The sequence below is a fragment of the Hemicordylus capensis genome, chromosome 1, assembly GCF_027244095.1.
Source record: "Hemicordylus capensis ecotype Gifberg chromosome 1, rHemCap1.1.pri, whole genome shotgun sequence".
In the NCBI taxonomy this organism is placed as follows: Eukaryota; Metazoa; Chordata; class Lepidosauria; order Squamata; family Cordylidae; genus Hemicordylus; species Hemicordylus capensis.
In genome coordinates, this window is record NC_069657.1 from 84,177,848 (window position 1) to 84,205,115 (window position 27,268).

The window sequence follows — 27,268 nt, forward strand, 5'->3', positions numbered from 1 at the left end:
GACCAGAGTTGGCTCTATTAAATGTATTTTCGGGAGCTAATTTGACATTATTGTCCAAGAATCTTATAGTTATCATTTTAACTGTGGCTAGATTATCCATTGCACAATACTCGAAGCATAAAACCATGTCTCTGACATCTTGGTATCAGGCTATGTGGCATATTGCCATATCTGAAAAATTGACCCATATTATTTGTCTTCGAGTAGGTCAAGCTAATTCGAATGATTTTTTCATGATATGGTCAGATTTTATTCTGTTCACAAATCAAGATAATTTTAGTCATTCTCCTCCATCTAACTATTTACGTATCTGGAAGGATGGTTAATGGATGTCATTATGTATCAGTTTTACTATTCATGTTTATGTATTGTCTTATTACATAATTCTTTTAAATGGTTACATAATTGTTGTGAGAAGTGGGGGGAAGTTAGTCAAACATTTCCCCACTGTGCCACTTAAAGTGGCTTTATATGGATTTATATGGATTTGGACTAGAGGTTAATTTAGCAACAACTCAGTTTTGTCCTTTTCCTTTCTGACTCCTCCCCCACACTCTCTACAGGATCCCCGCTAGGACAAATGTACAAATAAACAAACTGCAAAAGATTACTGGATAGGATACATCATCTTGCATTTACACAACTGCAACATTACTAGACTGACATAGTCTTGTGTAGTATGTTAGCCCCTGTCTCTAGTCCCCGCAACTGAATCTCAGCTAATGGCAGGACTGCAAGCAGTGCCTGAGATGATGAACAGAGGACCCAGGCAGATTCATATGGGCGAATGCAGTCTGACAAAGGGTTGGGGCTTTAAATGTCAAAACCAGCACTTTGAATCTAGCTTGGAAGCAGACCGGCAACTAGTAAAGCTGCTGCAGAATGGGTGTAATACTTGAGAAGTGATTAGCACTCATGAGCATCCTTGTGGCAGCATTCTGGACCAGCTGAAGCTTCCAAACTGGTAGCCCCATGTAGAGTTCCTTGCAGTAAACCAATCACCAAGAGGACAGGGAGAGAAATAAAACAATGGACTGCAATGGGGGGAAATGGCTGGTATAATAGTAAGAAGACTGTATATTTGTGTTGTGTGTGCAACAGAACCCCAATAGAATGGTCAATAGAATGTGTGCAATAGGCCCTAACAAAATGGTCAGCTTGTAGCAGGGGGTCTCCAACTGGGGCACTCCTACAGACATTGGCCTACAACTCCCATCATCCCTAGCTAATGTCTATTGTGACTAGGGATGATGGGAGCTGTAGTCCAACAACAGCTGGAGGGCCATTGCTTGAGATCCCTGGCAAGATGAGTTTGGGGGACTGGACTTCCTGCCCAAGAGTTCTAAGTTCCAATGTGGCAGAAGGAGAATGAAGAGGCTTTAACATTACACTTGCAACTTTATTCTATGCATTTCACAATTAAGTCCAAATGAATTCAAATGAATTTAACTACAAGTAAAATGTGCACAGGACTGCAGCTCTAAGCTGCCTGCCTAAGGCCGATCCTGGCTATTGGCCACCAGGGACAAAGAATTCCAGAACCTGTGAAAAAAACTACAAGCCAGCTCTTAGAATAAAGTTCAGCAGAAAAGCTTGTACATGCGTTAAGGAATCTGGGAGGAGACAAACAAACATACCTGAGTATTTTATCCAGAATAATTCCTGCAAAACAAAAGTGCTCACTTAGAAGAATAGCCACCAGACAGTAGCCACAGCATAGTGGGAAGTCTAATGATGCAGTTCTACTGCTGAGGCTACCAAGGCCTTGCTCTGTCATTCCCTGGATCAGACACCACTCTGAGGTCTTTGAAGGAAGTGTGAGGTATGAGTGTAATAAATTTAATGTAATGTAAACCGCCCTGAGCCTTTGGAAGGGCGGTATAAATTTTTTTATAATAAATAAATAAATAATAATTAATAAATCAATAAGAAATGGAGAACAGACTCAGTCCTGACTTTGCTTCTACCACAAATCAAATCTACTACTATACTGAGATGCAAATGTCTCCAGAGTAACTATTGAGGCCCTTGAATTAACCCATCCTTCCCCACGTAACTGGTCTGAAGAACCTCACATTTGTAGCAGGGCCCTGAACATGTGACTAACACGTTCCACCCTGTGGGACGGAACACTGAATTATACCTACCGTAAGGACAGCAGATTCAAGGGCTTCACGAGCCTCCTCATAGCTGCAGGTTTCCTCCAGACACTCCCGTTCTAGGTTGCCTTTAAAGAACTCCTCCCCAAATTTCTTGTTGGCACGTCGTGGGCGCTTCAGCACAGAGAGAGCTTGCTTCTGCTCAAGAAAAACTATCAAGACCAGAGCACCCATCAGTCATTCGCTAATGGGTCAGAAAGACCCATTCATCTCTGGAGGTCTGTAAGAAGAGTCTAGACAGAACCCAAGGCCATCTAGTCCAGCTCTCTTCTACAAAGCAGGACCACCCATTTTCATGAACTCAAAACATACACACACAGATCAGTCCACACACAATCCAGAACCCAGTGGGCCAGAAACAGAAGCGAGTGCTCAGTGGAAAGCTGATGCAAAGACAAACTCCAGACGATTCAACCTAGTGAGCATGAACATATGCTATGGAGGAAGGCAACTTATCAGCACTCAAACAATAGGTTTCCGGGTGAGGGCTGCAGGGGCTGCCACTATTGCCCTCACTGATTGCCACCTCTGCCTCTCTTCCTCCAGCTGCATTCCCTTTCTCTAAAATGGAGGAAGGGAACAGAGTGAAGGAGGAAGTATGGAGGGGAGGGGAGGGGAGAACTACGGCCAAGGGCAGCTCCAGAGGGGTGGCAAGCACCCCACCCCCCAAAGTGGCTTGCCCCCCACCATTTCTGTTTCAGAAATGTAATATGTGTGGACACAGCTCACCCACCCATAAATGCACTTTGCCCTTCTGTGCACTCCCCCGTTCCAGACAAACTTTTTCCTGGTGCCGCCACTGACTACACCATGACCCAGAAGCAACGGTAGAGACTGAGGCTTATCACTCCTTGGCCATCAGGAAGGGGGAGATTTCAAGGCACCCGGTAACATGTAGCACCCCACCTCAGATGCAGGGTAGGCTTCTGCCAAACCTGCTTGTGTTGTGACAGATAGGATAGAAAATCAGGTCCAGTGCCAGCCCAGTATCAGTGTACAGTTGCTGAAGGTGCACTGATTCTTGAGACTGCCTCTGTGCCCAGGGAAGTAGCTAGGAGAGAGGGGCCCCGTGTTCACTCCTCTCCCCAGTGGCCCCTTGGGGTGAGGGAGATAATGAAGAAAAAAATAGGGAGGGGTGGAGCTGGAGCTGAGCCCCCCCCCCCGGTTTCTTTGAACCCATCTGCTTAATTATAGCTACAGTCCTGTCTATGTCCAAAGCCTCCATGTGGTGGTTGGTGGTAGAGCGACTGTCTCAAGAGTCACCCAGGTAGGAGGGGGCTCATGGAGAACAGTTTACCAAGGGCCTCCTGAAACCAGGAGCTGACCCAGGAGAAAATTACCAGTCAGATTACCAGTCCACATTTCTAGAATTGCCTTGAATTGAATGTTGGATTCGATTGTCTTGGAGCAGGGATTCTCAAACTTGGGTCCTCAGGTGTTATTGGACTTCAACTCCCATAATCCCCAGCCTCAGTGGCCTTTGCTTGAGGATTATGGGAGTTGAAGTCCAATAACACCTGAGGACCCAAGTTTGAGAATCACTGTCTTGGAGCATGGACATGAATCTTTTGTCCATGCTCAACCATACGCAAAAACTTACTTTCTCTGCCCTCGTTTTCTTCTGTTTTCTTCCATTTTCATTCACTTGTTTCATTACCCCATTGGATTCATCTTCCTTTGCCATTTAAAATTAACTGCATTTCACTTGGAGAAGGGAAGGGACTACTAAGATGTTTGGGATGAAGCATTCTTTTGGTAACTCAGAAGGTGAGGCTGCCTTATATTGTACCAGGTCAAAACACTCACTAGTCCCTCTAGCTCAGTATTGTCTACATCGACTAGTGGCGGATCACCAAGGTTCCAGGCAGGAGTCTCTCCCAGCCCTACCTGGAGATGCCAGGGATTCAACCTGGGATCGTAAGCATGCAGATGCTCTTCCACTGAGGTATGGCCCCATCCCCTAAATAAAATATCTTACAGCTTTCACATGTAGTCTCCCATCCAAATACAAACCATGGTTGACCCTGCTTAGAAAAGGCACAATTCATGCTCGCTACCACACAAGACAAGCTCTCTTCCCCAAATTGTAAGTTTTATCATTTTTAAAACCATCATTCTTCTGTTGAGATGTGTTCTATTTTCCTCTCAGTGATTAATAAAATGTTAACAAAATTGAAAGAAAATAAAATTGCCAGTCTCATCTGAGTTTACGGTGGCAGAACCAGGTCTCCGATGGAGTTTAGAGTCAGGACTGAGCCCAGAATCACAAGCTTCCAGATGACAGGGTGTCCTGCTCCTCTATGCCCCCCTTGTCCTGTGTGTACAGAAAGACCTGTTTGTTCAGAGCTCCGGCTGTGATTGCCTCTTTGGTTGTACATGCTGCTATCTGTTTGCCTAACCTCAGGGCCTGAACCTTTGTAATCCTCTTGCACTGCAACATGCTGGAAAGTTTGTTTTATACCTCACATATTACAACTTCCAGACTAGCACCAGCAAAAGATTCTGGTGAATAAGACAAAAACATCCCTAGCAGCCTGGCAACAAGTAGGGGCAAGCAGGAGGCTGGGTGGAAACAAGGTTTTCTTTGGCCAGGCCTCCCATTCTGGTTGCTGAGAGCATATCCTGCTCCTCAGAAAAAGAGTCAGTAAAGGGCTTGGAAGAGGTGAAACGCCTTTCTCATGCTTCTCAAAAAAGCATCCAGGGGGCAAGGGAAAAATACATTTAATATGGTTCTGTTAAGTCTGTGAGCTTGTTAAGTATAAAGAAGAACAACCATTCTGTGAAGATTAAGAATTGCAGCTGGAAGAGGGACTGGTTATTGAGCCTCCTCCCCCCCCCCAATCTCCCAACAGAAAGCAGGGGGAAAGACGCACATGCCCACTTTCAATCTGGCATAGAGCATAGGTATTTTGTACTCAGTTATATGGACTCTAATGCAGGGATTCCCAACCTTGAGTCCCCAGATGTTGTTGGATTATAATGCCCAGAATCCCCAGCCACAATGGCCTTTACTAGTACAAACATTTTTAAAAGATATGGCCTTGGGAACCATTTCAATAGCAACACCCCTCTCTCCTTCCCTCCATAGGCTTTTTTCAGCAGTGACCCAGGAACCTTCATGCTTCCAAACTGGGAGCCTTTGATGTATGCAGTGAAATTAACATCTCTACACAGCTGCAATGTTTAGCTCTTTTCCGCTATGCCCTAGCAACAGTCTCTCTCCTACAGCAAAGATGCCTTGAACAGTTAATCTAGTATAGGAGGCCCACACAACAAACACTCTTCTGGTTGTGCAGCCTGATCCTAAGCATGCTAACACAGAAATCCCTAAATACTTATTAAGCCTGTTCTCATGACCAAAAGCTGGGTAAAAAGAGCATCCAGCCAGGATTCCAGACCTGTGTATGTTCCAAGAACCAACTGTGTGTTAGCAAAAACCGAGGTAAGGGGACAGAAAAGTGATTGTATGCTAGCTGCTATCTGGTTAGGGACAGCATGGCCAACCTTCATCATTAATCCAGCATTTTATCTAGGGAGGAGGAAAAGCACATCCTGTGCTGTCCCACCCAGATCGGGGATGGGATCATTTTCTCATCCTCCTACCTCAAATTTTGCCAGCACACATCCAGTTACTGGGAGTATGCACAGGTCTGGAATCCTGAGCAGACACCACTCCTGCCTAGCTTTTGGCTGTGAGAATGGGCTTACTCTCCAGTCCATTTGCCAGCCATTACTAATCTGACTGATTTCTTAAATGCCTCGCATTCTCCCCCCTACTCACAATCCCTTACCCTTGTCATGGCTCAGTGTGAGGTGTAGGAGGCTGGCCAGGAGAAGGGTCCTCAGCATTCTGGTTCTGCTCTGTCCCATTGTGAAACCTCCTGATTGCAGGAGAGCTGCAAAGGAAACAGAAGAAGAACCGTTGCAATCCAGCCTGGGTTAATGTTGAACCAGTATGAAGAAACAGGAATCAGGTCAAGGTGTGTCAGGGACAGCAACACTGAAGCTCTCACTATCCCACCCATCCTGACTTTATTCCCTCCCTACAATGCATTTTAATAAGAACATACCGGTAAGCACAGCCCTGTGGAATCAGGCCCAAGGCCTATCTAGTCCAGCATCCTGTTTCCCACAGTAGCCCACTAGATGCCTTTAGAAAGCCCACAGGCAAGAGCTGAAGGCATGCCCTCTCCTTCAACTCTCCTTCTATCAAGTATCTACCAGTCATCTCTCAACTCCTTCGCTTTCAACTATCTTGTTGGCATAGGCAACCAAAGAGGAGGACCCCACATCTAAATTTAGATGGCTTAGTCTCAAAACACAAAATAAACAACCCTACAGTGAGATTTCATATGAAGCAGGCTTGTATTAAATCAGACCACTGGTTGGTCTAGCTTGATATTAGCTACACTGATAGGTAGTGGCTCTCCAGGGAAGGGGTCTTGCTGAGTCCCACCTGGAAATGTCAGAGACTGAACCTGGGATCTGGTTCATGCACAGCAGGTGCTCAACCACTGAGTGATGATGGTCCCTTCCCATGCTTTAAACATGATTTGTTCAAAATAGAGAGTAACTGGTTGTCATAGCATAAAATAAAAGAATTCCCATGTTTAGATCATCCCTGCAAGAGTTCCAGGTTCATTTCAACTGCTTCCAAGTTTATTCCAGATCTTTGATCCTGTTATCCAATTCTGGAATACAGCAACTCTACAGACTAGACAGCATAATTTCAGCATGTAATTCTTCCTGACTGGAAGATCTGCTTTCCCTTGTAATTAAAAACGAAAGATGACTTGCCAATGCACTGCAGAGCTGAAGTTAAAACTGTTCAAGTTTTAGCTGGAATAGCTTATTCACACATGCAAGTCACACTTGAAGTTACATCATTATGAAGATGCCTTTGTGAACTTAACCCATTCTTCAAGATGGCCACACCTGTGGTCTTGACAATCACTGCTTCTCATTCAAGAAGATTTCACTTCCTCTACTGTAAGTTGGTATCAAGTCAGTTTCCCCCTTTCTCTTCTTTCCCCTGGATCTCAAATATGTATCCAGGCTATGTCTAATGCTTCTAATTACTGCAAAGTATTATCATTTTCTCCTGGATTCAGTCCATAAAACTGTTGGAATTCCTTTCCACTCCAAATGTGCTTATCCCCCTGAGTTCTGGGTGCAAAAGTCCAGAAAAAAATCAAAGGCCAGCTGACAAAGCCAGAAAGTTAATTTGGGTTCAGGTTCATTCATATGTTTGATGGCTGTTCAGACACTTAACAAACTAAAAACAACAACAACTAGAATCCTGTTTCATCACTTTGAATTGGGTTTGCACCTGTGCAGAGACTTTTCATACAGATTAATATTGCAAATTCTTAAAACTGCAGTTCAAACATCTATAAGATAAATATTTAACAAGAAAACTTCAGGAAGCTAAAAACAAACATACAACAGCAGGTAAAATCATGGATCCCAACCAAGCCCCCTCCTATAGGGAAAGGTTTAAGAGTATGGGGCTTTTTAGTTTATAAGTCAACTAGGGGGCAGGGCGCACATCAAATTGTATGACACAATGAATTGTTGGAAAGAACATAGAGAGAGAAATGTCTCCTATTCTCATTATACTGGAACTCAGGGACATCTGATAGTTTAATGGGCAGTGGATCCAGAACTTACAAGCAGCAGTATTTCTCACACATTATATAAATGATTCACAAGATATAGAACCCGCCACTGGATCCTTTGAAAAGGATTAGGCAAATTAATGGTGAATAGGTTTGGGAAAGGCTATCAGCCATGATAGTTAAATGGAACCTCCATTTTCAGAGGAGGTATACATCCGAGTACTAGATATAAGACAGGGAATATCTATTATCCTTGTGCCTTCCTTGTGGGCTTCCAAGGATACCTATCTTGCTTGTGGACTTGTAGGTATATCTAACTTCCAGGGATATCTGTCTGGATGGCTGCTACTAGAAACAAAATGCTGAATTTGAGAAATCCAGCAAGGCAATTAATATATGTTTTACTTTTACTGAGATATTAATTGATAACATAATTAAGTTAGGCAACAAGACATATAGAGGCTTTGCTTTGACTCTTTGAATTCTGAGGAGTAGCTCAAAGTCACTCTCTGAACTAGCCAGATATTTTTTGTTGAAGAATTTGTAACACTATTAATATGCCGGCCAACATGTCCCTTTTATGGGAAAACAGGGAGGGACATGTTGGCAGGTATGTGCTCATCATTTGGAACAGATCTTCGGAGAGTTCAAGTTAGCCCAGTCTAACTAGATCCCGCCCCGTGTCTTCAAGATCAGTAAGTGCAGGAAGCTGGAGAATGACCAACCCCAGAACCCTTTCTCCTGTTGTTCTTTCTTGGTTTTCTAGTCAGCATTTGTTATCTCTTGTAGGCAAGTAAATATTAGCATTAGGACAGCTGGGAAATGACTCTGGTCACTTGTACAAAGAGCAATCACTCAGTCCCTCCTCCAAGTGAGCACAGGGTTTCAAGAACTCAGAGTCACAGGCACTTTATATATTTTAAAAAGAGAGATTCTTGAGGCATTTTTAGTGCTGGAACTAGCTAACTGGCTTTATGTTACCATGTTTACATGATGGGGCAGAAAGCAGTCATACAACCTAAAATGCACATGACAAGATGACCACGGTGAATGAGGACCAGAGCATAAGTTACAACTGCCATGAGGATGCTGCTGAAAATGGCATCATGTACTTATTGAGTGGTGTTCCATGACCACATTTTGAGTTTCCATGCTCCCTCCCACTACCCCACAGATGTGGAACAAGGGTTTGGAGGATGCTCACAATACATCACAGAACTCCATATGTTAAGCTTAAATGTTAGAGCCAGGAGCAGTCACCATGAAAAGGCTGTTTTGCCTTTCAAAATTAAAGAGAGAGGAATTGGCCACCTTGGGCGCTGGTTTCTTAGTTACGGTCAATTGAATGTGGTCATTCACACAATAAAAAACTGTGTTCTACCTGGGTTTGGGCGCTGTGTGTGCTCCCAATTTTTGGTTGTGTGAAAGCAAGGTAACAGAAAAGCCTGAGTAGAAGTGATTGTGTGGAAGCAAGGTAGGAGGAAAAGCTACCCAGGTGACCTCAATATGTTTTAATTAATTATGGCTTTTGTTTTATGTTATGCTATTTCTGAGTTCTTGTGAACTACCTTGGGGACCCCTATGGGGGTTGAAAGTCAAGATATATATCCCAGGATAAATACAAAACAGTCCATGTGGGAGGACGTAAAAAATTTGAGCTGCATGATACTTTAATTTTCTGTTACACCTATCAAATATCTCCCTCCCCCAGTTCAATCATTGGCCTCTCCAGTTAAAAACAGATAGCAGGGTGTGGAGAAGACCTCTGCTTGAGTCCCAGAGAGCTGCTGTCAATCAGTGAAGATAGCATATGATAAATATAGCAAAGTGATAGATGTCAGATAAATAAATAGCACTGGGCTAACTGGGCACAGTTCAGTGTAAGGCCACTCTTAACATTGCTCCTGTATTTCTACATGCACAGCAGCCAGAAGGGACACAACTGCTGTGAAGATACAGCCCAAGTGGGGAGAGAGTAAAAGGCCTTGGTCAACACAGTAGTTACCAAGGGGGCAGAGAGAATATTGATTGGGGGAGGGGAGGCAGCCTTCTTGTGTCTCTTCTCTATTAGCAACACAAACCTGTGATCAGATTGCTTTTGACCGCGTTCCAGGGTATAATGATGTAAATATTCTTATGCTTACAAAACTCACCTTTTGGGGGGAACTAGGCATCAGATTGCTGCCTCCATGGATAAAGGCAGGTTGTGGCTTGGAAATTAGGGGATGGGTTGTATCCAGTAGTAAGAGGCCAGCACCTGAACATCAGTCCATGCACAGTTACATTGATATGACACACTGTTCATTTTTTTAAAGCATTTTTAATTCAGATATCATTTACTAGCATTCCCCATGTGAATTAGGGATTGTTTGTGGTAACTTTATTCCTAGCACATGGCAGGTAAGTATATTGCAGGGCCTGTAAACTTTGTTTTCAAAACTCATGTGGATCCGTTTCCTCAATGCCAACACATGAGTGCAAGTGCTTGCTTACACTTAAGAGCAGCATATGAGAGCATCAGCTGTGGTAGGTTGGCTCAGTGAGGCCAAGAGGCATGTCCAACACCACAGCAACTGTAGCAGAAGAAAGATACTTTATTTTTTACATGGGCTTGCTCGGGTTTAGATTCAACGAGATCCCTTGCCAACAGTGTCATTATTTCAGGCCTGCAAAAACTGGACCCGTGTGCTGGAACAGGAAAAATACATACCAGCTGTTCTCGATTGCTTTCCCAAATCCTACTGCTTCCAAATCCTACCCTGGAGTACAATTTTGAAACATCACCAAAGTAATGTAGGAGTTGGGCCTCAATTCCTTGTTGTCGCTGACTGCACTGTGAAGGAGGCACCTGCTGGCTTCACCACCTAACAGGACTGAGTTAGCCCACATCTAACACAGGTTGTGTGAATTAGTCAGAAATTTGCTGTTTCTGGCTACTTGCTGTTACTTATACTTGCTCTAACCTTGATGGTAAAGAATCTTGGACATTCTGTGGAGCTACCATAGTGTTACTTATTGAGAGTACCTGCTCTCTTTTGCTTTAAATAACTGTGCTCCCTTGCTTTTTATCATAGTGCTATGATAAAATGTTTGTGCTATGCATATTCTATCAATTGCAATGGCAATTGTATGGCAATGATGGCTGTGTAAACATCTGCAGAACCCACTACTCAATCAATGTTGCCATGTTTTAACTAAACACAAGCAACATACAAGTAGACCTAGAAAAACCTTGACATTGGATCATTTTGAACCCAGTTTTGATGAAAGGATGCTAAATGAAGGCCTTCTTCCAGACTGTCTCTGTTAGGCAGTACCTATTGCACATGCTTACTGGCTTATGGTGGAATATGAGATATTGGAAATCCAGCCAGAGTCCTAGCCAAACAGAAATCGCCTGTCTCCTTGTTGATCTTCTATACCTCTAAGCAAACTAGTGTGCATTTCTTGACGCTTGTGTTGCCTTCCCATATGCACATCCAGACGGCCCAAAAAAGCTTTAATGTCATCTATAAAAGACTGGTAGTCACGTCCCCACCTCTACCTCCACCACTTCAGCCACTGTACTGAAACCCACACCCTCCTGAATAATGAACATGTCACTAGAAGAGCCCTGCTCCTGCACAATGATGCATTCTTCCTCTGCATCTGAGAGAGTGATCTCAATCACATCCTTGCATCCAACAGAGCTTTGCTGTGCAGAAACATAGTGCCTATTGTTGGTGATGAGGAGTTCTGCTTTGTTTCCTGGTGCTGCCATGTCCACAGAGTGCACCACTAGCACTGCAGGCTGCTCTGGAGCTGGCAATTCCTGGGGGCCTTTCATGCCCAGCTTGGATGCATCCTTGTGTGGGTTTCCTTTGTGCTCAAGCTGATGGCGGCGCAGACTCTGGGGGAGGGCATAGCCCATGCCGCAAATGTTGCACCGGTGGGGCTTGTCACCATGGTGGGCTTTCTGGTGGCGCCGAAGCTTTGTAGCTAGAGGATAGGATTTGGGACACAGATGGCAACGGAAAGGCCGCTCGCCTGTGTGCAAGCGCTCATGAGCCCGCAGTGTGTGAGGATCACGCAGTGCTTTCCCACATACTGTGCACAGGTGGGCCTCACCTGTGTGGGAGATCAGGTGGCGGCGCAGCTCAGGGCGCTGCGGAAAGGCATCTCCACAGAAGTGGCAGTGGTAAGGGCGCTCCCCTGTATGCAGCCGGAGATGCCCACGCAGGTTGCCCTGCTGGCGGAAAGACTTGCTGCAGTAGGGGCAAGTGTAGGGGCGTTCTCCTGTGTGTAGCCGCATATGGTTGCGCAGTGACCCAGGGTTGGCCAGGTGCCGTCCACAGATCACACACTGGCAGGCAGCTGTGGCAGCAGGGCTCGGCTCCTTCGCCTGGTGTGTCTTGCGGTGGATACGGAGGGAAGGCCGGCGGGCAAACGACTTCCCGCAGTCTGGGCAGGCAAAAGGGCGCTGGCCTGTGTGCAATACCTGGTGCTCTTGCAGGTCACGTTTAGTGCCGTAAGTCTTGTGGCACTGTAGGCAAGGGAAAGGCCGTACTCCTTTATGGCCCAGCAAGTGTGCTTTGAAACTTTCTTCTGAGCTATAGCTCTTGCCACACTCTGTACACAGGAATGGTTTGTGATCTGTGTGTACAAAGCGGTGCTTTTTCAAGTGGCAAAGCTGCAGGAAGGCTTTACCACACTCCTCACACCGGTGTCGTCGCTCACTGCCTGCCTCCCTGAGCTGAGAAGTACCATCCAACTGGCTATGAAGCTCTTCTTTCCGTCTGGGATTCTCCTGTGGCTCCTCCACACTGACCTGGAGTGCAGATGTGGCACATTTGCTGGGGACTTCTTCAGCACAAGACTGGTCCCTCAGCACTTGCACCTGGTGTAGCTTCCCAGCCAAGCGAGCCTTGAGGGGAACTGAACTGGATCGGAGTAGCTCTGGCACAGCATCCTCTTTGCCTTCATCCTCGACCAGGGAGACATTCGATGGGGGCTGGCTCTCTTCACTCTGCACCTTGGCCTCTCTCAGCTCACACTGCAGGGCTCCATTCTCATCCCTTTCCTTTTGAGCATCTTCCATTCCAAAGGACTGCTTAGCTATTAGCTGCTTATCCAGCATCAGAACACAAGGGGCTCCAGCCTTTTGCTCCATAGTCCTGGGAGCAGTGGCGGCACCTGCAAATGTGAACCCGTATTTGTTAGTTCCTTTAAGAAGGCCACAAGACAACTTAAAAAACTTCTCTGTTTCCATGCACTGCCCCCAACCCCCATCATGTTGAACAGGGATTTCTGGCTGTGAAAAGATGCCCAGGGAATGCCAAAAGCATGGTGTAGTGGTTAGAATGTTGGACGAAGACCAGGGAGACCTGAGTTCAAATTCCCATTCAGCCATAATACTTGCTGGGCGACTCTGGGCCAGTCACTTCTCTCTCAGCCTAACCCACTTCACAAGGTTGTTGTGAAGAGAAATATAACTATGTACTGGGCTCCTTGGAGGAAGAGCAGAATATAAATGCAAATAAAATAAATGAATAGTCACCAAAGCAGTGCTTCTGAGAATTGCAATATGATTGGTCTAAGCTAGGGCATTTTGCAATATACTTCTGCTTGAGTTGCAGTGTCCTAAACTTTCAAGACTACAGGAGGAGTACTTCAGTGCTTGATATAAGTTCCTTACTGGCTCCACAGTTTCCTCCATTCCTGAACGAAGGCACATGTAGAATCATGAGGTATAAGCACAATTGCATTTCAATATCTCTTTGGTGTGGTCAGGGTTTCTCAATAGTGACAGAAATGCTACAGAAATGTATATAAAGAGTGTGGAAATCTACTGTCTTAAGTTTTGTAGCTTTGGTTTTAAGAAAGGAAAAAAGCCAAACCAAATCAGTTTAACCACAAAATTGTAGTAATTTTGTCTTATTTTTTGCCCTAAGTTACAACAAGCAGCTTAATAACACTTTAAAAGAAAGGAGAATGGATACTGAATGATGTCAAGAGATGCTTTTCTGTGCATGCACTTGTGAGAGAAACCAATGGGATACACATGATTAGTTCCAGCATCTGATAGCCATATATTACATAGGGCAAGGAATTACTAGCATTACAATCTATAAAACAGGCTTCTCACAGCATATGTAATTCTCAATAAACATAACAAAATGGATTGCTGTAATGAGCTGATCTTGTGGTAGCAAGCATGAACTGTCCCCTTTGCTAATCAGGGTCTGCCTTGGTTTGCATTTGAGTGGGAGACTATGTGGGAAAGCTGTAAGATACTCCCTTCAGGGGATGGAGCCACTCTGGGAAGAGCACCTGCATGCTTGCGTGCAGAAGGTTCCAAGTTCCCTCCCTGGCATCTCCAGATAGGGCTGAGAGAGATTCCTGCCTGCAACCTTGGAGAAGCCACTGCCAATCTGGGTAGGCAATATTGAGCTAGATGGACCACTGGTCTGATTTGGTGTAAGGCAGCTTCCTATGTTCCTATGCTCTACGTGGGGCTGCCCTTGAAGAATATTCAGAAACTGCAGCTAGTGCAAAATGTGGCAGCTAAGATTTTATCAGGAGCTGCCTGCTGCGATCATATTATACCCATTCTGAAAGAACTGCACTGGCTACCAATTTGTTTTTAGGTTCAATTCAAGGTGTTGGTTTTGACCTTTAAAGCCCTTAACAGTTTGGGCCCTGGATATCCAAAGAACCACCTGCTCCCAAGGGTTTCTGCCCACGTGACAAGATCATCGGAGCGGGCTCTGCTCTGTATGCTGATGGTGAGAGGATGGGGACAGGGCCTTCTCAGACATTGCCCCCAGGCTTTGGAATGCTCTCCTGGCTGGCATTCACTCCTCAGCCTCCATCACAGTTTTTACAAAACAAGTAAAAACGTGGCTGTTCACCACCTGAAATGAAATGGGAGGAAAAATAATTTGTGGCTGTATCTAAAAGGCCAGACACCTGGAATCTGCATCAGAAGAATAAGGGAAGCAGTATTTGGTTTATATTAGGTTACAGTAGATAGATAAATGTTAAGATAGGCCTTAAAGCATACATTGCACAAGGAGGAAAACTGGCTTAATATTTTTATAGTCATTTCCTCTTCATGAGGGATTCTCTTGAACTGCAGCACTGTAAGTGGGAGCAAGGATCTGTTAGAGATTTCTCAGTAGCCTCACCAAACTATAATTTCCAGGGTTCTTATCACAAGAGTTAAACTGATATAAAACCAAGATAAGTTTGTAATGTAGATGTGCCCTCTGACATTTATCACACATGTTCTGGCATGACTGAGAGACACCCTGATGTGCAAAGTATACTTCTCAAGTAAACTGTCTTCCTCAAGTGTTGTGACAAAGGCAAGACATTTTTCAGAAGTATGGCAATGGCACAGTGTTGTTGAGCCAAATAAAGGCCAGTTGGACAGAGGTTGGACAGTTCTGCTTGATTCTGAACATTTTCTGAGTAGTCCTGGGCAAGTTTTAGAATTTCTCAGTTCCCTATCTCCAAACTAGGAATATTGACAGTCAATCTCTCTAGGGTCATCACACATCAGTGTTTTTCCAAACATATTGCTCTTCTGGTGTGTGTGTGTGTGTGTGTGTGTGTGTGTGTGTGTGTGTGTGCATGCTCATGTCAGGACTCCCCATCACAGCACCATCTGAAGTAATATACAAGAGCCTCAGGCTCTGAAAGTTTATGAAAATCAGGAAGACATAAAACAAAATAAGACCCATCAGTCTTAGCTTGTTCAAAAATAGGAGACAAAACTTCTGCGAAAACAAGTTATCTAGTCTAAATTATTTATATAAAAGGAAAAACAAAACATGACAAATGTCTACTACAGTAGCCTAGATTGTCTGAATCATAGCCTAAAAACCCTAACTTTAGTAAGAGCTTGTCAATGGAATTCCTTGCTCTTGCAATTCCATTACCAAAAGTTGGCCAAGTCACGATTTGTTTAAGCACAACATTTCCTACCTATAAACCTGCTTAAATGACCTGTGAGAAGCCTCTTGTCTCTGCTTCCAGGGTCCCTGGTACAATACCTGCAAATGGATCTGCTGCATTTCCATCTAAGGAGGCACCTCCTTGCTGCACCAGAGCCTCTACTTCGATACCTGTGGTCTCAGTCATGGCCACTGCCAGCAGTTCTTGTTGATTCTCCCTTTCTGTAACAACTCTGCCATCCGATATACTTGCTGGTGCACTCTTTTCCAGGTGGACAGGACCAGTCTCAGGCGCTGTTGTCCAGTACAACAATTCAGTGCCAGCAACAATGGGACAGCACACCTTGATGTCGAGTTCTCCATCTATCCATGTTAATGTCACATTTGCCTCATCTTCATTTCGACTTTTCTTCACTAGGCTGCAAAACACACCATGCCAAGCATCAGCAGTCAATTTAGACTCAATCCAAAACACAGGGGCTGACAAGGCTCTAGATTCTAGAAGCACCACAGAAGTATGACCACATCTGCACATATTTGTGGTTATCAGATCGTGCTTAGTGAATGTATATTTGTAGTCACCTATATTGGGTAGCAGCGATACAGGAAGGTGCTGGAGGAGGATGCTCACTTCAGTGACAATGGCAAAGGCATAATCTCATACTGAGCAGGGAAAAGGCAGTGGTAAACCACTCTTATATTCTACCAAGAAAGCCTCATGGCTCAGGAGCCGACACCAACTCGATGGCACAATCTTTCCTTTCCTATGTGCCTATATGAGTGTGTGAAAGGAGTCTCAGTCCGATCTGGAAACTAATTGGTCTATGGAACGCAAACATTATTGGATAACCTCCTGGAAAAAACAATTCAGAAGACTTTTCTGCGATCTATGGAAGAATCTGATATTTTAATCCCCTTTCAGTTTATGGGTGATTGTCAGGAAGCATAGTCATCACACAGTATTCATATATAGCCTATGGACTTACTAGCAAACCATGTGGGGGTGGGATAGTACATTCCAGCTAATGGTACAGTCCAGCTAATAAAAACAGGTTTGGATACTGCTAACTAGTCCCATGCAAACTAGGCAAAGAGGCACCTTTCAAAGTGGTGACACTCCTATATTTACCAGGGGGAGGGAATTGGCCCTATTCAACCCCAGTGGCTGTTGCTGATATCTCCTTTGTGTTTCTTCTTAGACTGTGAGCCCTTTGGGGACATAGTGTTGTTATTATTAATATTCTGTGTAAACCACCTTGAGAATTTTTCATTGAAAAGTGGTATAGAAATAAGAGTAGTAGTAGTAGTAGTGCTCAGGCCTATGAAAAAGTACTCATTTAAGATACAAAAGGTGACTGCTCCAGTGTTGTCACTCAAGGTGAAAAATAGGACATTTAACTAGCACAAAATTGCTTGTTCATAACCTCATTGGCAAAATGAATATATTTAGGTTTACTTTCTTAGTTTAAGGAAGAGGATGAAGAAAGAATTTAGGAGAGCTTTTTAAATGGACAGAATTTCTATTACTGACTGACATTTTATTTTCAGGGTTCATTTTTCTCCTTGGTGAATGTTATTTTGTTTTCTTGTCTACATATATAGATTTGGATTTATTTTTAAAGTATAATATGCACTGAGCTTCCTTTCCAATTGGAAAAGTGGTCATTTGAGGAACAATTGCTGTAATACAGAACTGTTTTGACAACTGCAACCTGAGGCATCTATAAACCTTACATTTCAGCACACTCTTTAATGCACTGGTACCTAGAACTGTGTGTTGCCATGTCCAAATCCTCACAAGCCATCTCCAAGATGGGGCTCATGCTTCTCTGAACCAATTCAATGTTTGCTCCAAGGAAACCCAAAGTGTACACTCTATTATTTTGCATAATTTATTATACTCCTAGTATTTCTTTAGAAGAGTACAGAATGAGAAGATCATAGAAAGCAAGGGTGTGGGCAGTGAGTAACTTGATGGGAAGAAAGAACAGAAACCACAAAAGGAACTGAAACTCAAGTTTACCCGGCCACAAAAAATCCCTCTCTCTCTTAATAATCAGGGCAGTTAGAAATTTATTTTTAAAAAATTAGTTGAAATCCCCAGGATGTCAAATTCCATGAAAAACCTATCCATCAAATTTGTTTTAAAAGTTCTTCCTTTCCCTGTTAAAAACAAGCACAAGGCAGCTTACAATAAAACACTACGTATCTTAATTAGTGCTTGCACACAACATTGTTGCTTTATAGCTAAGCAGCATCTTCCATTCTATTGTTATACAGATAATGCAATAATCTGTGCAACACTACATGGCCACAGAATTAATATTATGATGTTGTAGGAAACAGATGTTAAGAGACTCCCATAGCTAGTTGTTATGGAAGATATAAAGCAGTCTGAGAAGCCTACCAGAGAGAAGCAAAGGCTGAGGAGAAGATCAATGTTCTTTCTTGACTTGACTCTGTGTTTTGTGGAAAGTGAGTAGACGAATGGGAAAGACGAGCCACCCCCTGTCATGAGCCTGAGCCTGACACATCACCCATCAGATAAAAGCAGAGAAAGCTCCAGAGATGAGGATTCAGAATGGATCACAGGCCTCTTGTGGTGCCAGCACCTCCCAGTTCCAAGGAGCCAATAATGGATTTGAATATAGTACCACCAGTTTTGGGGTGTGAGGAAGAAGATTCAGGCGAGTTGGCACCACAAGAGACAGCCATGCAGGAAGAACCACCAACCCCACCATGCGCCCAAAAGACACCCCCTATGCCCATATCGTCTGGCTCCGAGAACTCCCTGGAATCATCATCAGTGATCAAAGAATCACTGTACCGCTGGATGAGCTTATGTTTAAGAAATAGGTCACGGCCCCTTTAAGTACTGCTGCCTCTGGAAGTAGAGGGAAGAGCATGAGACTGGAGTACTGGAGCAAGCCCATTTAATGACTTGGTCCAGAAGAAGAAGTTGCTGAAGCAACTTGTTGCCTAGTTCTGTCTGACTCTTATGTGTTACCTTGCTCCCTTATAGAACTGATCTCCTTACTTGACCTTGGCTTGTTGTTACCTGACCTGCTCTCTTGCTCCTGTGTGAACTTGATCTTTTGGCTTCTGACCTTGGGTTGTGCCCGGACATGCATTATCTTGCTCTCATATAGACCTGATCCCCTGAACTCTGACCTCAATTTGGTGATCCTGATTTACATCTCACCCCCTCAGTGAGTCCTTGCTGGCAGACCAGCACTGCATAGCCCAGTGGGACATGACACCCTCTAAGGGATTCCGGACAATTACTGCAGTTATGCAGCGAAGTATGGAATTTGATTTCCTACATAGTGCCCACTGCACCAAAACAAATAATATTAAGAACAGAATTGCTACTCTTTCCTTAATGGACAAATACTTTTGTTGGTAAAGGCAACACTGGCTCAAGCCTTTGAAATTACATGTGTCCTTCTAGATACCAGGAGCCAGATCAAATGACATATTCTACTCTTCTCAACTCCCTGTTGCTCTCTGTAGAACCCCATCAAAACTAGATATGCCCAAAATATTCTAAGAACCCCATTCTTCCTCCTCCATCATAGCATTATTGTGACATTAATCTAGTAGAGGCACTCCTCCCTTGAATAAAGTCATTGTCATTTGTAGAATTACTGGGGCTGGTAACCTCTTAACAGTTTTATCAATTAACAATTCTACTAGGACCATTAACTGATTAAAGAAATCTTAGTTGATGAATCATCAGTTTTGATTAAATCTACATCAATTTATTTATGAAAGCAGTTATTCTGAAAAGAAGGATTTCTTTACTTTTAGATTGTGCATGCATGTCGCAACAGGTACCATCTTAGAATGGGGATTCTTTCTCACATGTGAAAGGAGGATGCTTCTTTCAAGATCCGTATATGCTATCAAAAAAAAAATTTTTTTAATATGTCTGCTGCCTGATATGTCAGGGGTAACTTTTAACTGATTAAAACTATTTAGATTAATATAACCAACTGACTAAATATTGCAGCCCTACAAATTCCTATGAAAGCTGATTAATCAGTTAAAAAAATCTGAATATGTGTCTAGGTAATTGTCACCATCATCAGATCCTATGGGCTAGGGATTTGAGGTCTTCAGTACAAGATTACCAAAGCAGTTAAGAAAATCACTCTACAGCATTCCCTCACTACATCTTTGTCCTGCTTATTGGCCTGTCTGCCTACTCTATGGCTAATTTTCTTCAGCCTCAAGAGAGTTTCAAACTAAGATGAAAAAGGAAACAGAGAAGCTAATCAACTCCTAGCGGTCACAGGGGGAGGGCTCTGAGAGGGCTAATTGCCATGAAACAGAGTTCAGTTTCTAAAATTGCTACAAAATTATTCATTGATCAAATCAGAGCATTGGTTACTTACCGTGAAGGCTTCTTCTTGATGCTGGGTCCAAGGACACCTCACTAATGGGTTATCCTGCTCATATGCTCCAAAGGCAGGACTATGCAAATTAGAATAGAGCCTTTAAGAGCCTGGGGAAGATGACCCCGTCCAGTTCTTTTAGGCTGAGAATGACAGGAGAACACAAGCTCCCCTACTTATAGGAAAACAGAGACAAAAGGTAAAAAACACAACAGTCAGATGGAAGTCAAGAGAGACTGTATAGGTAGAAAAAACAGGAGTTCCATTCCGCTTAAGACGTTGACCTTCAAATTGACCTTCCCAATAGCTGTAACATCAGCCAGAAGAGTGTCCAGGTTACGAGTGCTATCTATACATAAGAATCTTTGTGTTTTCTCCACAAATTCTGTCTGCTTGATTCTAGATCCCTTCTTCCACCCAAAGGTTTATTCTCATTATTCTTCCCTAGGCCGGTTCACCCAACAGAAAAGGCTTGGCACAAGCTGGATGTCCGTCAGTGCCTTAAAGTTTACCTTAGACGTACAAAAAACTTCTGCTCAACCAAGGCACTCTTCATTTCTTTCTTACCTGTATCCATGGCACAACCAGTCTCGACGACAACCATCGCTAGATGGATCAGGGCATGCATAGCGATGGCATATGAAGAACTGCATCTCCGAACACCTACAAGTATTCTAGCACACTCTACTCAGGCGGCCACAGCAACATCGGCAGGATTCTCAACCAATGCCCCAATACATGAGATCTGCAGAGTGGCCACATGAAAAGCCCCTTCTACTTTCACAAGGCACTACAAGTTGGATGCATATGAATCCTCTCAGGTGGCATTTGGCAGACGTGTGCTTCAGCAGGTCCTTCCACTGGACTAGTCTTGGGCTCTCCCTCCCCTTCTTTAGGTTTGGGTAAAGCAGGTATTTACAGTTGTGGTATGTCTCATTAGTGAGGTGTCCTTGGACCCTAGCATCAGAGAACGGAGCACTGGTCACTTACCATGAAGGCTTCTTCTTGATGCTGGGTCCAAGAACACCTTGACCTACCCATGTTGTGCCCTTGCATACTCCATGGAGGGAGAGGAACTGATAAATTCAATTCCGCTTAAGACGTTGACCTTCAAAATGACCTTCCCAATAGCTGTAACATCAGCCAGAAGAGTGTCCGGGTTACAAGCGCTATCTATACATAAGAATCTCTTTGTTTTCTCCACAGATTCTGTCTGCTTGATTCCAGATCCCTTCTTCCACCCAAACCTTTATTCCCATCATTCTGCCCTAGGCAGATTCTCCCCCCTGCACCCTGGGAAATCTCTGAGGAGTGCATACTCCTTTCAACAGTGGTATCATGCTGTTTTGAGTTACGTTTACTTTTGCATGAGAAATGGGGCTTATGCTTATGCTTCTTTTTGGCCTTTTTCAGAGGAGAGGATTGAGCCTCAGAAGATGAGGGATGAAGAAGAATTTTCCCTCCTGCACTTCTTTCTCTTTTGGTTTTCATCTTTTACAATTTTCTTAATGGCATCCTGGAACCAGGATTGTCAAACCATCGGAATTTGATCAGGCAACTCAGTTTGGGTGGGCTGATGAGAGAGGGAGCCCTGCTGGGAAGGATGGGTAGGGGACCCAACATGCTGCAACCTCACCGTGACTCTCGTGGAGGCAGAGGCTGGGGTGTTGCTGTGATTGTCCCCAACATTGGCTTCTTCTTCTGCTGCTGTTGAGTGGGTCCGTGCGGGGGGAGGCGTAGCCAGAGTTGCATCGGCTACTCCCGATGTTCCCACCACCTCACTCTCGTGGAGGCAGAGGCTGGGGTGTTGCTGTGATTGCCCCCAACATTGGCTTCTTCTGCTGCTGCTGTTGAGTGGGTCCATGCGGGGGGAATCGTAGCTAGAGTTGCATCGGCTACTCCAGATGTTCCCACCACTGACTGGGCACTTTGCAGGGCAGTGGCCTTATGTGTTGCTGAAGTGGCCCTTTCCGCTGGGCCCAATGCTGAAGTGGGAGATGCTTTTGCAGTTGTTGCTGCCTTTTTTCTGGTTTTGGGAGGCGGTGGGAGCGAGGCCGTGGCCTTGCCGACCTCCTTGTCTGTAGCTGCCCTATGAAGTGTTTGGCTCAGAGTCTCGCAGTCCGAGGGCGGAAACTGGGTTCAGCATCCGGCATCCTCTCTTCGCTGCCTGCCAGCAAAAGCTGGGATGTGGGCGGCGGTGGTCCCTCCAGCATCCTGCTGATGAGAAAGACCAACAGATTGCGGCCCCTTGGCATGAGGAGTGTCCTGAGGCAGTCCGCAGGATGCATGGGCTCCATTTTGGAGAGCCTCTAGGCAGAGGGAAAGGAGGGAGGACGCAGGGAAACAGTAGGGGGGAAAGGCTTTTTTTTTAAAAAAGAGAATAAACAGAGAAAGGAGGGGGGAAAGCTGAGGAGGGGGAGGAAGGAATTTTTGAGATAGATAAGGTCAGCAATGAGCTGGAGGGAGAGAAAAAGTAGTTCTGCCTGGAGCAGTCGCAGAACTAAAAGACCTGGGCAGGGTCATCCTCCCCAGGCTCTTAAAGGCTCTATTCTAACTTGTATAGTCCTGCCTTTGGAGGACATTATCTTTCCCATTAGTGAGGTGTCCTCAGTCCCTAGCATCATAGAAAGTGCCTGTTTCCCAATGGCTGCCGTACTAAAACCTATAAAATCCTCCTATGGTACCACCAGTTGCTTTCTGAATTTTGTTAACAACTTTATTAGAAACTGCTGAAGTGTCCAGGGGTGTTTTCCAGTTAAAAAACATACACAGTAATCAGAGGAGTAAGATTCAGACTCATGTGACTGAAAACTAGGGATGTGCATGGAACCTGGCGGGGGTGGTTCAACGGTGGGGGAGGGGTCACACACTTTAAGGGTGGGGGAGTGGTCACACTTACCCCTCCCTCTGCATCCCCACTGCCAGTTCTCAGTATTTGCAAAGTCCTACGGGGTAGCAGCATATCTACCTGCCACCCTGTCTGCAGCCTGGCCGGAAGTGTCCAGAAGTAGCTGGTGCACGTGCGCAAGCTTGCACCCAGTGTGCACACATCGAACCTCCCAGTGTTCGAACCTGTTTAGAGGCCCGTAAAAGGGCCTCTGAACAGGTTTGTGCACATCCCTACTGAAAACTGGCCCCAGCAAGCAATACAATAATCTAGTTGGTCTGGTGATGCACCTGGATTAATTCTTCAGACATGTGAGAAGAGTGTTGCCCACCTCATTATATGCTGAAAATTGTTTTGGCCACATGGAGGAGCAATCAGATGATCACTGCACCACAGATCCACGTTAATAAAACAGTGAACATGCTGCATAGACAAGTTTGATTTTCAACAGAAACAGCTCTCTGTTGCATGAGGAGGGTAAATTGCTGTGATGAGGTATATTATTATTATTATTATTATTATTAATAATAATAATAATAATAATTCAATTTCTATACCGCCCTTCCAAAAATGGCTCAGGGTGGTTTACAAAGAGAAATAAAACAAATAAGATGGCTAAAACAAATAAGATATGCTAAGATCTGATTCTAATGAGTTATCTAATTTTGAACCTGACTTTAAACTAGGTTGATAGTAAACTAAGGGGAAGGACTGTAGCCCAGTGGAAGAGCATATAGCATGCTTGTGTGCAGAAGCTCCCAGTTTCAATCTGTGACAACTTCAGGTAGGCTGGAAAGATATCTGTCTAAAAATCTGTTTCCAAGGGAAGTAGTGCTGTGGAAGTGCCCAAATACTGTTTCAAGTTCTTGCAATTGTCTGCTTTGAAATGCTGATGTCGTACTGTGTGTCATGTCAGCCAGTGCAGATAATACTGAGCTACATGGACTAGTGCTCTGTCTAAGTATAAGGCAACTTCATATATTCATAAGTTAAAAATAACCTTGAATAGACTTTTAACTGGCTAATTATGATTTGAGTAACAGTGGCCATTTAAGCACTTCATCAAGGCTCAGAAGAGTGAAAGAAGGTTGCAAATTATTAATTTTGTTCTCACCTCCTCCAGCTGGATAGCCCATTGCAAGTGGAAGCCCCTTTCCCACAGGTTGAGGGAAATGCCTGAAATGAAGAACAAGGAAATTGTTCAAAATTAGAGATGCACTGAAATTCCCATGGACAGCAATACTGAGCTGTTGTCTCTTTTATGATTACAATGAATATTTATATACCGCTTTCTACAAAAGTTTCCAAAGTGGTTTACATAGATATAAATAAATACATAAAATGGAGGATCAAGTCATATATCCAAATTGGGGTATTGAACAGGAAGAGGGTGGATCTACGCAGAAGTCAGGGCCAAACTGCACATGACACAGGAGATTTGCGATGGGCTCTCCTGACATCTTTTTCTTTATTCAAAAGTAGTTTCAAGGTCCCCTGAATTGGACTGGGGCCAAAGTACATGGAGAGTTTCCCCGCCCCCACTCCAAAATAGGTATCCACCTGCTTTTTCTCCAAGAGGGGCAATCTCATCAGGGAAATTATGTGGGGGGTGGGTGGGGTTAAATCTCTTCTCAGTGGGTGGTCTTGGGCAATCTCCCCTCCCTCAGCACTGCTGCCTTTAAGCATTCTTTAAAAGTTGGGAAATCCCACCACAGTTTTCTTGCATAATGTTTGCTCTCCTCAGACCAATGGTGACAGAGGAATTGGTCTTTTAATAATCCAACCCATACTTAGTGTATCACAGAAGAGTTGTCAGAATCAGAGTGAACTCTGATGTATATACACACACCATATCATAATTCTCTGTTAAGTCACTCTAGGGGAAGTCAACTGTGTGGTGAATTGCAGCAAGGCAGTTAAGGTTTTACTATACCCCAACTACTCCACATTTTCATTCAGTCATGGGAAATACTTGCTTCACTACATGGTTGGATGCTGCAGATGAAAGATTGTCCACACATTTGCCGTCATCCTGCAAATACCTTTTAAGCAGTCAGTGTGGTATTCAAGAGTGCTCCTGTGAAGCAGTGGTTTGTGTATTCTCAGGCAGACAACAATGGCCTTGGGCAAGTTAATAGTCTTTCAGTGTAACATGCCTGTTAAGTGAACTATGTGATTGACAGTAAGATGGCTTCAGCACTGACAGGTAAGGTGGAATAGTAAATAAAGGCTGAATTACATGCATGATGGAACAGATACATGACTGCTTTACTATGATGGCAAGGGGGTGCAAACTTCACCCTTGAACCACATTCTCAATGTATGTGTGGTAGTTTAAATTGGCCATAATCCAGATTCCCATGCAGTTTGAAAGAGAAGTCAAAGCAAACTGTAGCACCCACATCAGGCAGGTGGAAAGGAAAACAGATGCCTTCAAGGGTACCAGAAATTGCCTTAAAAGGCAGACGAAGCAGCAGGGTGACCAGATAAGTACACAGGACCCCAGTAGGCCAGGGCTTAACAAACTCCAGTTGTCAGGGAGCCATGGTGCCTAGAACAGAGGATATTCAGAGGTAGGACTTATTTAATAAAATCTTTATTTGCCTCAGGCAGTCCTGTTTCTGTTCTGTCACTTGTAAAGGGAATAAAGAGAAGCCCATTTGTCCTCTCCCGCCACCATGTCTGTCACAGAAGTCATATTTTGTCAAGTGTCCATTGTCTGGCTCCCTAATTTTGGGGCTGGCTCCTAGATCCAAAGAAAATTTGTCAAGACCTGCAGCAAGCAAAACAGGGAGACAGACTGGGGACTCGCTGCGCTTCTCTCAACCCGCCGCCGGATGTGGTGATGACAGGCGGACAAGCCGCGCCTGCCAGAGTTTCCTCTTCCAACGGCAGAAGACAATATGCAGCGATTAGGAGGCAGCAGGGCGGGTGCGAAAGGACGCCTGCACCGGGTTCACGCCTCTGCTGCCTCCCCCCCACCCCAATAGCCCTCAAGTCCCGCTTGCCATTCTCTCCTGCGGTCAGCCCGCGGCTCACCCCCAAGGAAGCGTCCGCCTCTTGTTGTTCCTCCTCCCGCGGCCCAGGCAGGGGCAGTGGCGCCCCCGGCCGGAGGGCGCTCCCCACACACCACACTCCCAGTCCCTCCTCAGCGGCCAGGGAAGGGCCCAGCGCTAGGCCCCGCGGGAGGCTCCACACCAGGCAACAAGACCAAGCGCTGCTGCCGCCGCCGCACAGGTCCGGGGGGCGACCTGCAGGAGGGAAGAAAAAGCGTAGGGTAGTCAGAGAGAGCCACGAGGGACACACCCGCCGCTGCCTCCAGCTCTGGCTGGGGAGTGTGCGGGGGTAACTTACTCCTCTCCATAACGGCGAGTGGGAGGCTCTCAAACCGCGGAACGTTTCGCTCGGCGAGCCTTCGTTGCACCCGGACGGGTTTTTCCCGGCCGTCGCAGTCGTCGAAAGGAGGCGGGACAGCGTTCACATGGAGACCATTCCGTTTTCCGGTTCGGAGGCGGATGTTTGCGCAGGGACTTGACAGGCGGGAGTGGCTGCTGGTGAGCAAAGGCGTTCGAGGAGAGGGAGTGGGTAGTGCCGCGAAGATACTCGGTACTGGGTGTATGCTGGGAGCGTCGGAGGCCGAGGGTAGCCGTTGTTCTCTCGTGCTATAAAGGTCGAACTGAAGCACGCGCGCCCTGCTTCGGGTAATGCGTTGAAGAGCGCCTGTTCCGAAGACTCGGGAGGGTTCCTCCCTCTTCTTCGGGGAAAGGGGCCCCAGAGTCGGAAAGGGCGCATGCGCAGCGCGGCTTTCTCTTGGATCGGGTCTCCTCGGAGGGTCTCTCGCGCGCTTAGCAAGGTCTGCTGGCAGGGAGACACTGCAAAGGCCACTTCTGGGCTCGTCAGCTTCGGTTTCTGTCTGTATCCTCCTGCTCTCTTTGTACTCAGGGTTACCAGGTGCAAACCCTGAGAGGGTCTCGGCCCCGCTTATACATAGGCAGCAGTCCTATGGCCGCCTGCTTGGAAATAAGTTCCGTTGAACACGTTTGTGTATTTCTGAGTGAACATGCCTAGGATAGAGCTGCACGAATTGCTTAGAAGGGAAAGATCTTACCTGGCAAAATTTCCCCATCAATGCTGCAGTTAGGGAAGAAAGAGCAGCGGGCAGAATGTATGTGACTCTTAAAGCTACAGTAGCTCTCTGGGGGTTTGAAAATCTGTGGATCCTAATTCAAAACATTTCCTTAATGGTGTTGTTCTTTCTTTCCCTTAATGG

The 27,268-nt window shown here is 45.1% G+C and overlaps 3 protein-coding genes across 14 annotated transcripts in view; 1 reads left to right on the forward strand and 2 right to left on the reverse strand.

The window, feature by feature from the left end:
* F2 (coagulation factor II, thrombin) overlaps positions 1-26,503 on the reverse strand; it is a 66,695-nt gene extending 40,192 nt beyond the window's left edge. Inside the window, exons 1-7 of one of the 2 annotated variants that reach the window (XM_053275402.1) lie at positions 26,353-26,503; positions 26,038-26,249; positions 24,113-24,174; positions 15,814-16,133; positions 5,951-6,055; positions 2,148-2,311; positions 1,638-1,662 (exon numbers count right to left, since the gene is read on the reverse strand). In XM_053275402.1, the coding sequence (XP_053131377.1) occupies positions 1,638-1,662; positions 2,148-2,311; positions 5,951-6,055; positions 15,814-16,133; positions 24,113-24,174; positions 26,038-26,249; positions 26,353-26,362 (898 nt within the window). In that variant the 5' untranslated portion in view covers positions 26,363-26,503. The remainder of the gene's footprint in view (positions 1-1,637; positions 1,663-2,147; positions 2,312-5,950; positions 6,056-15,813; positions 16,134-24,112; positions 24,175-26,037; positions 26,250-26,352) is intronic. The other variant, XM_053275411.1, reaches the window with a different exon arrangement.
* On the reverse strand, positions 10,078-14,620 carry ZNF408 (zinc finger protein 408). Its single transcript, XM_053275563.1, has 2 exons — positions 14,430-14,620; positions 10,078-12,949 (listed from the first exon to the last, which is right to left on the reverse strand). The coding sequence occupies exon 2, from the start codon at positions 12,924-12,926 to the stop codon at positions 11,304-11,306; it is 1,623 nt and encodes a 540-aa protein (XP_053131538.1). The 5' UTR covers positions 12,927-12,949; positions 14,430-14,620; the 3' UTR covers positions 10,078-11,303.
* ARHGAP1 (Rho GTPase activating protein 1) overlaps positions 26,303-27,268 on the forward strand; it is a 51,195-nt gene continuing 50,229 nt past the window's right edge. For 2 of the 11 annotated variants that reach the window (XM_053275589.1, XM_053275601.1), the window contains exon 1: positions 26,303-26,552. The gene's annotated coding sequence lies outside the window, so the exon portion shown is untranslated. The other 9 variants (XM_053275573.1, XM_053275640.1, XM_053275609.1 and 6 more) reach the window with 7 other exon arrangements.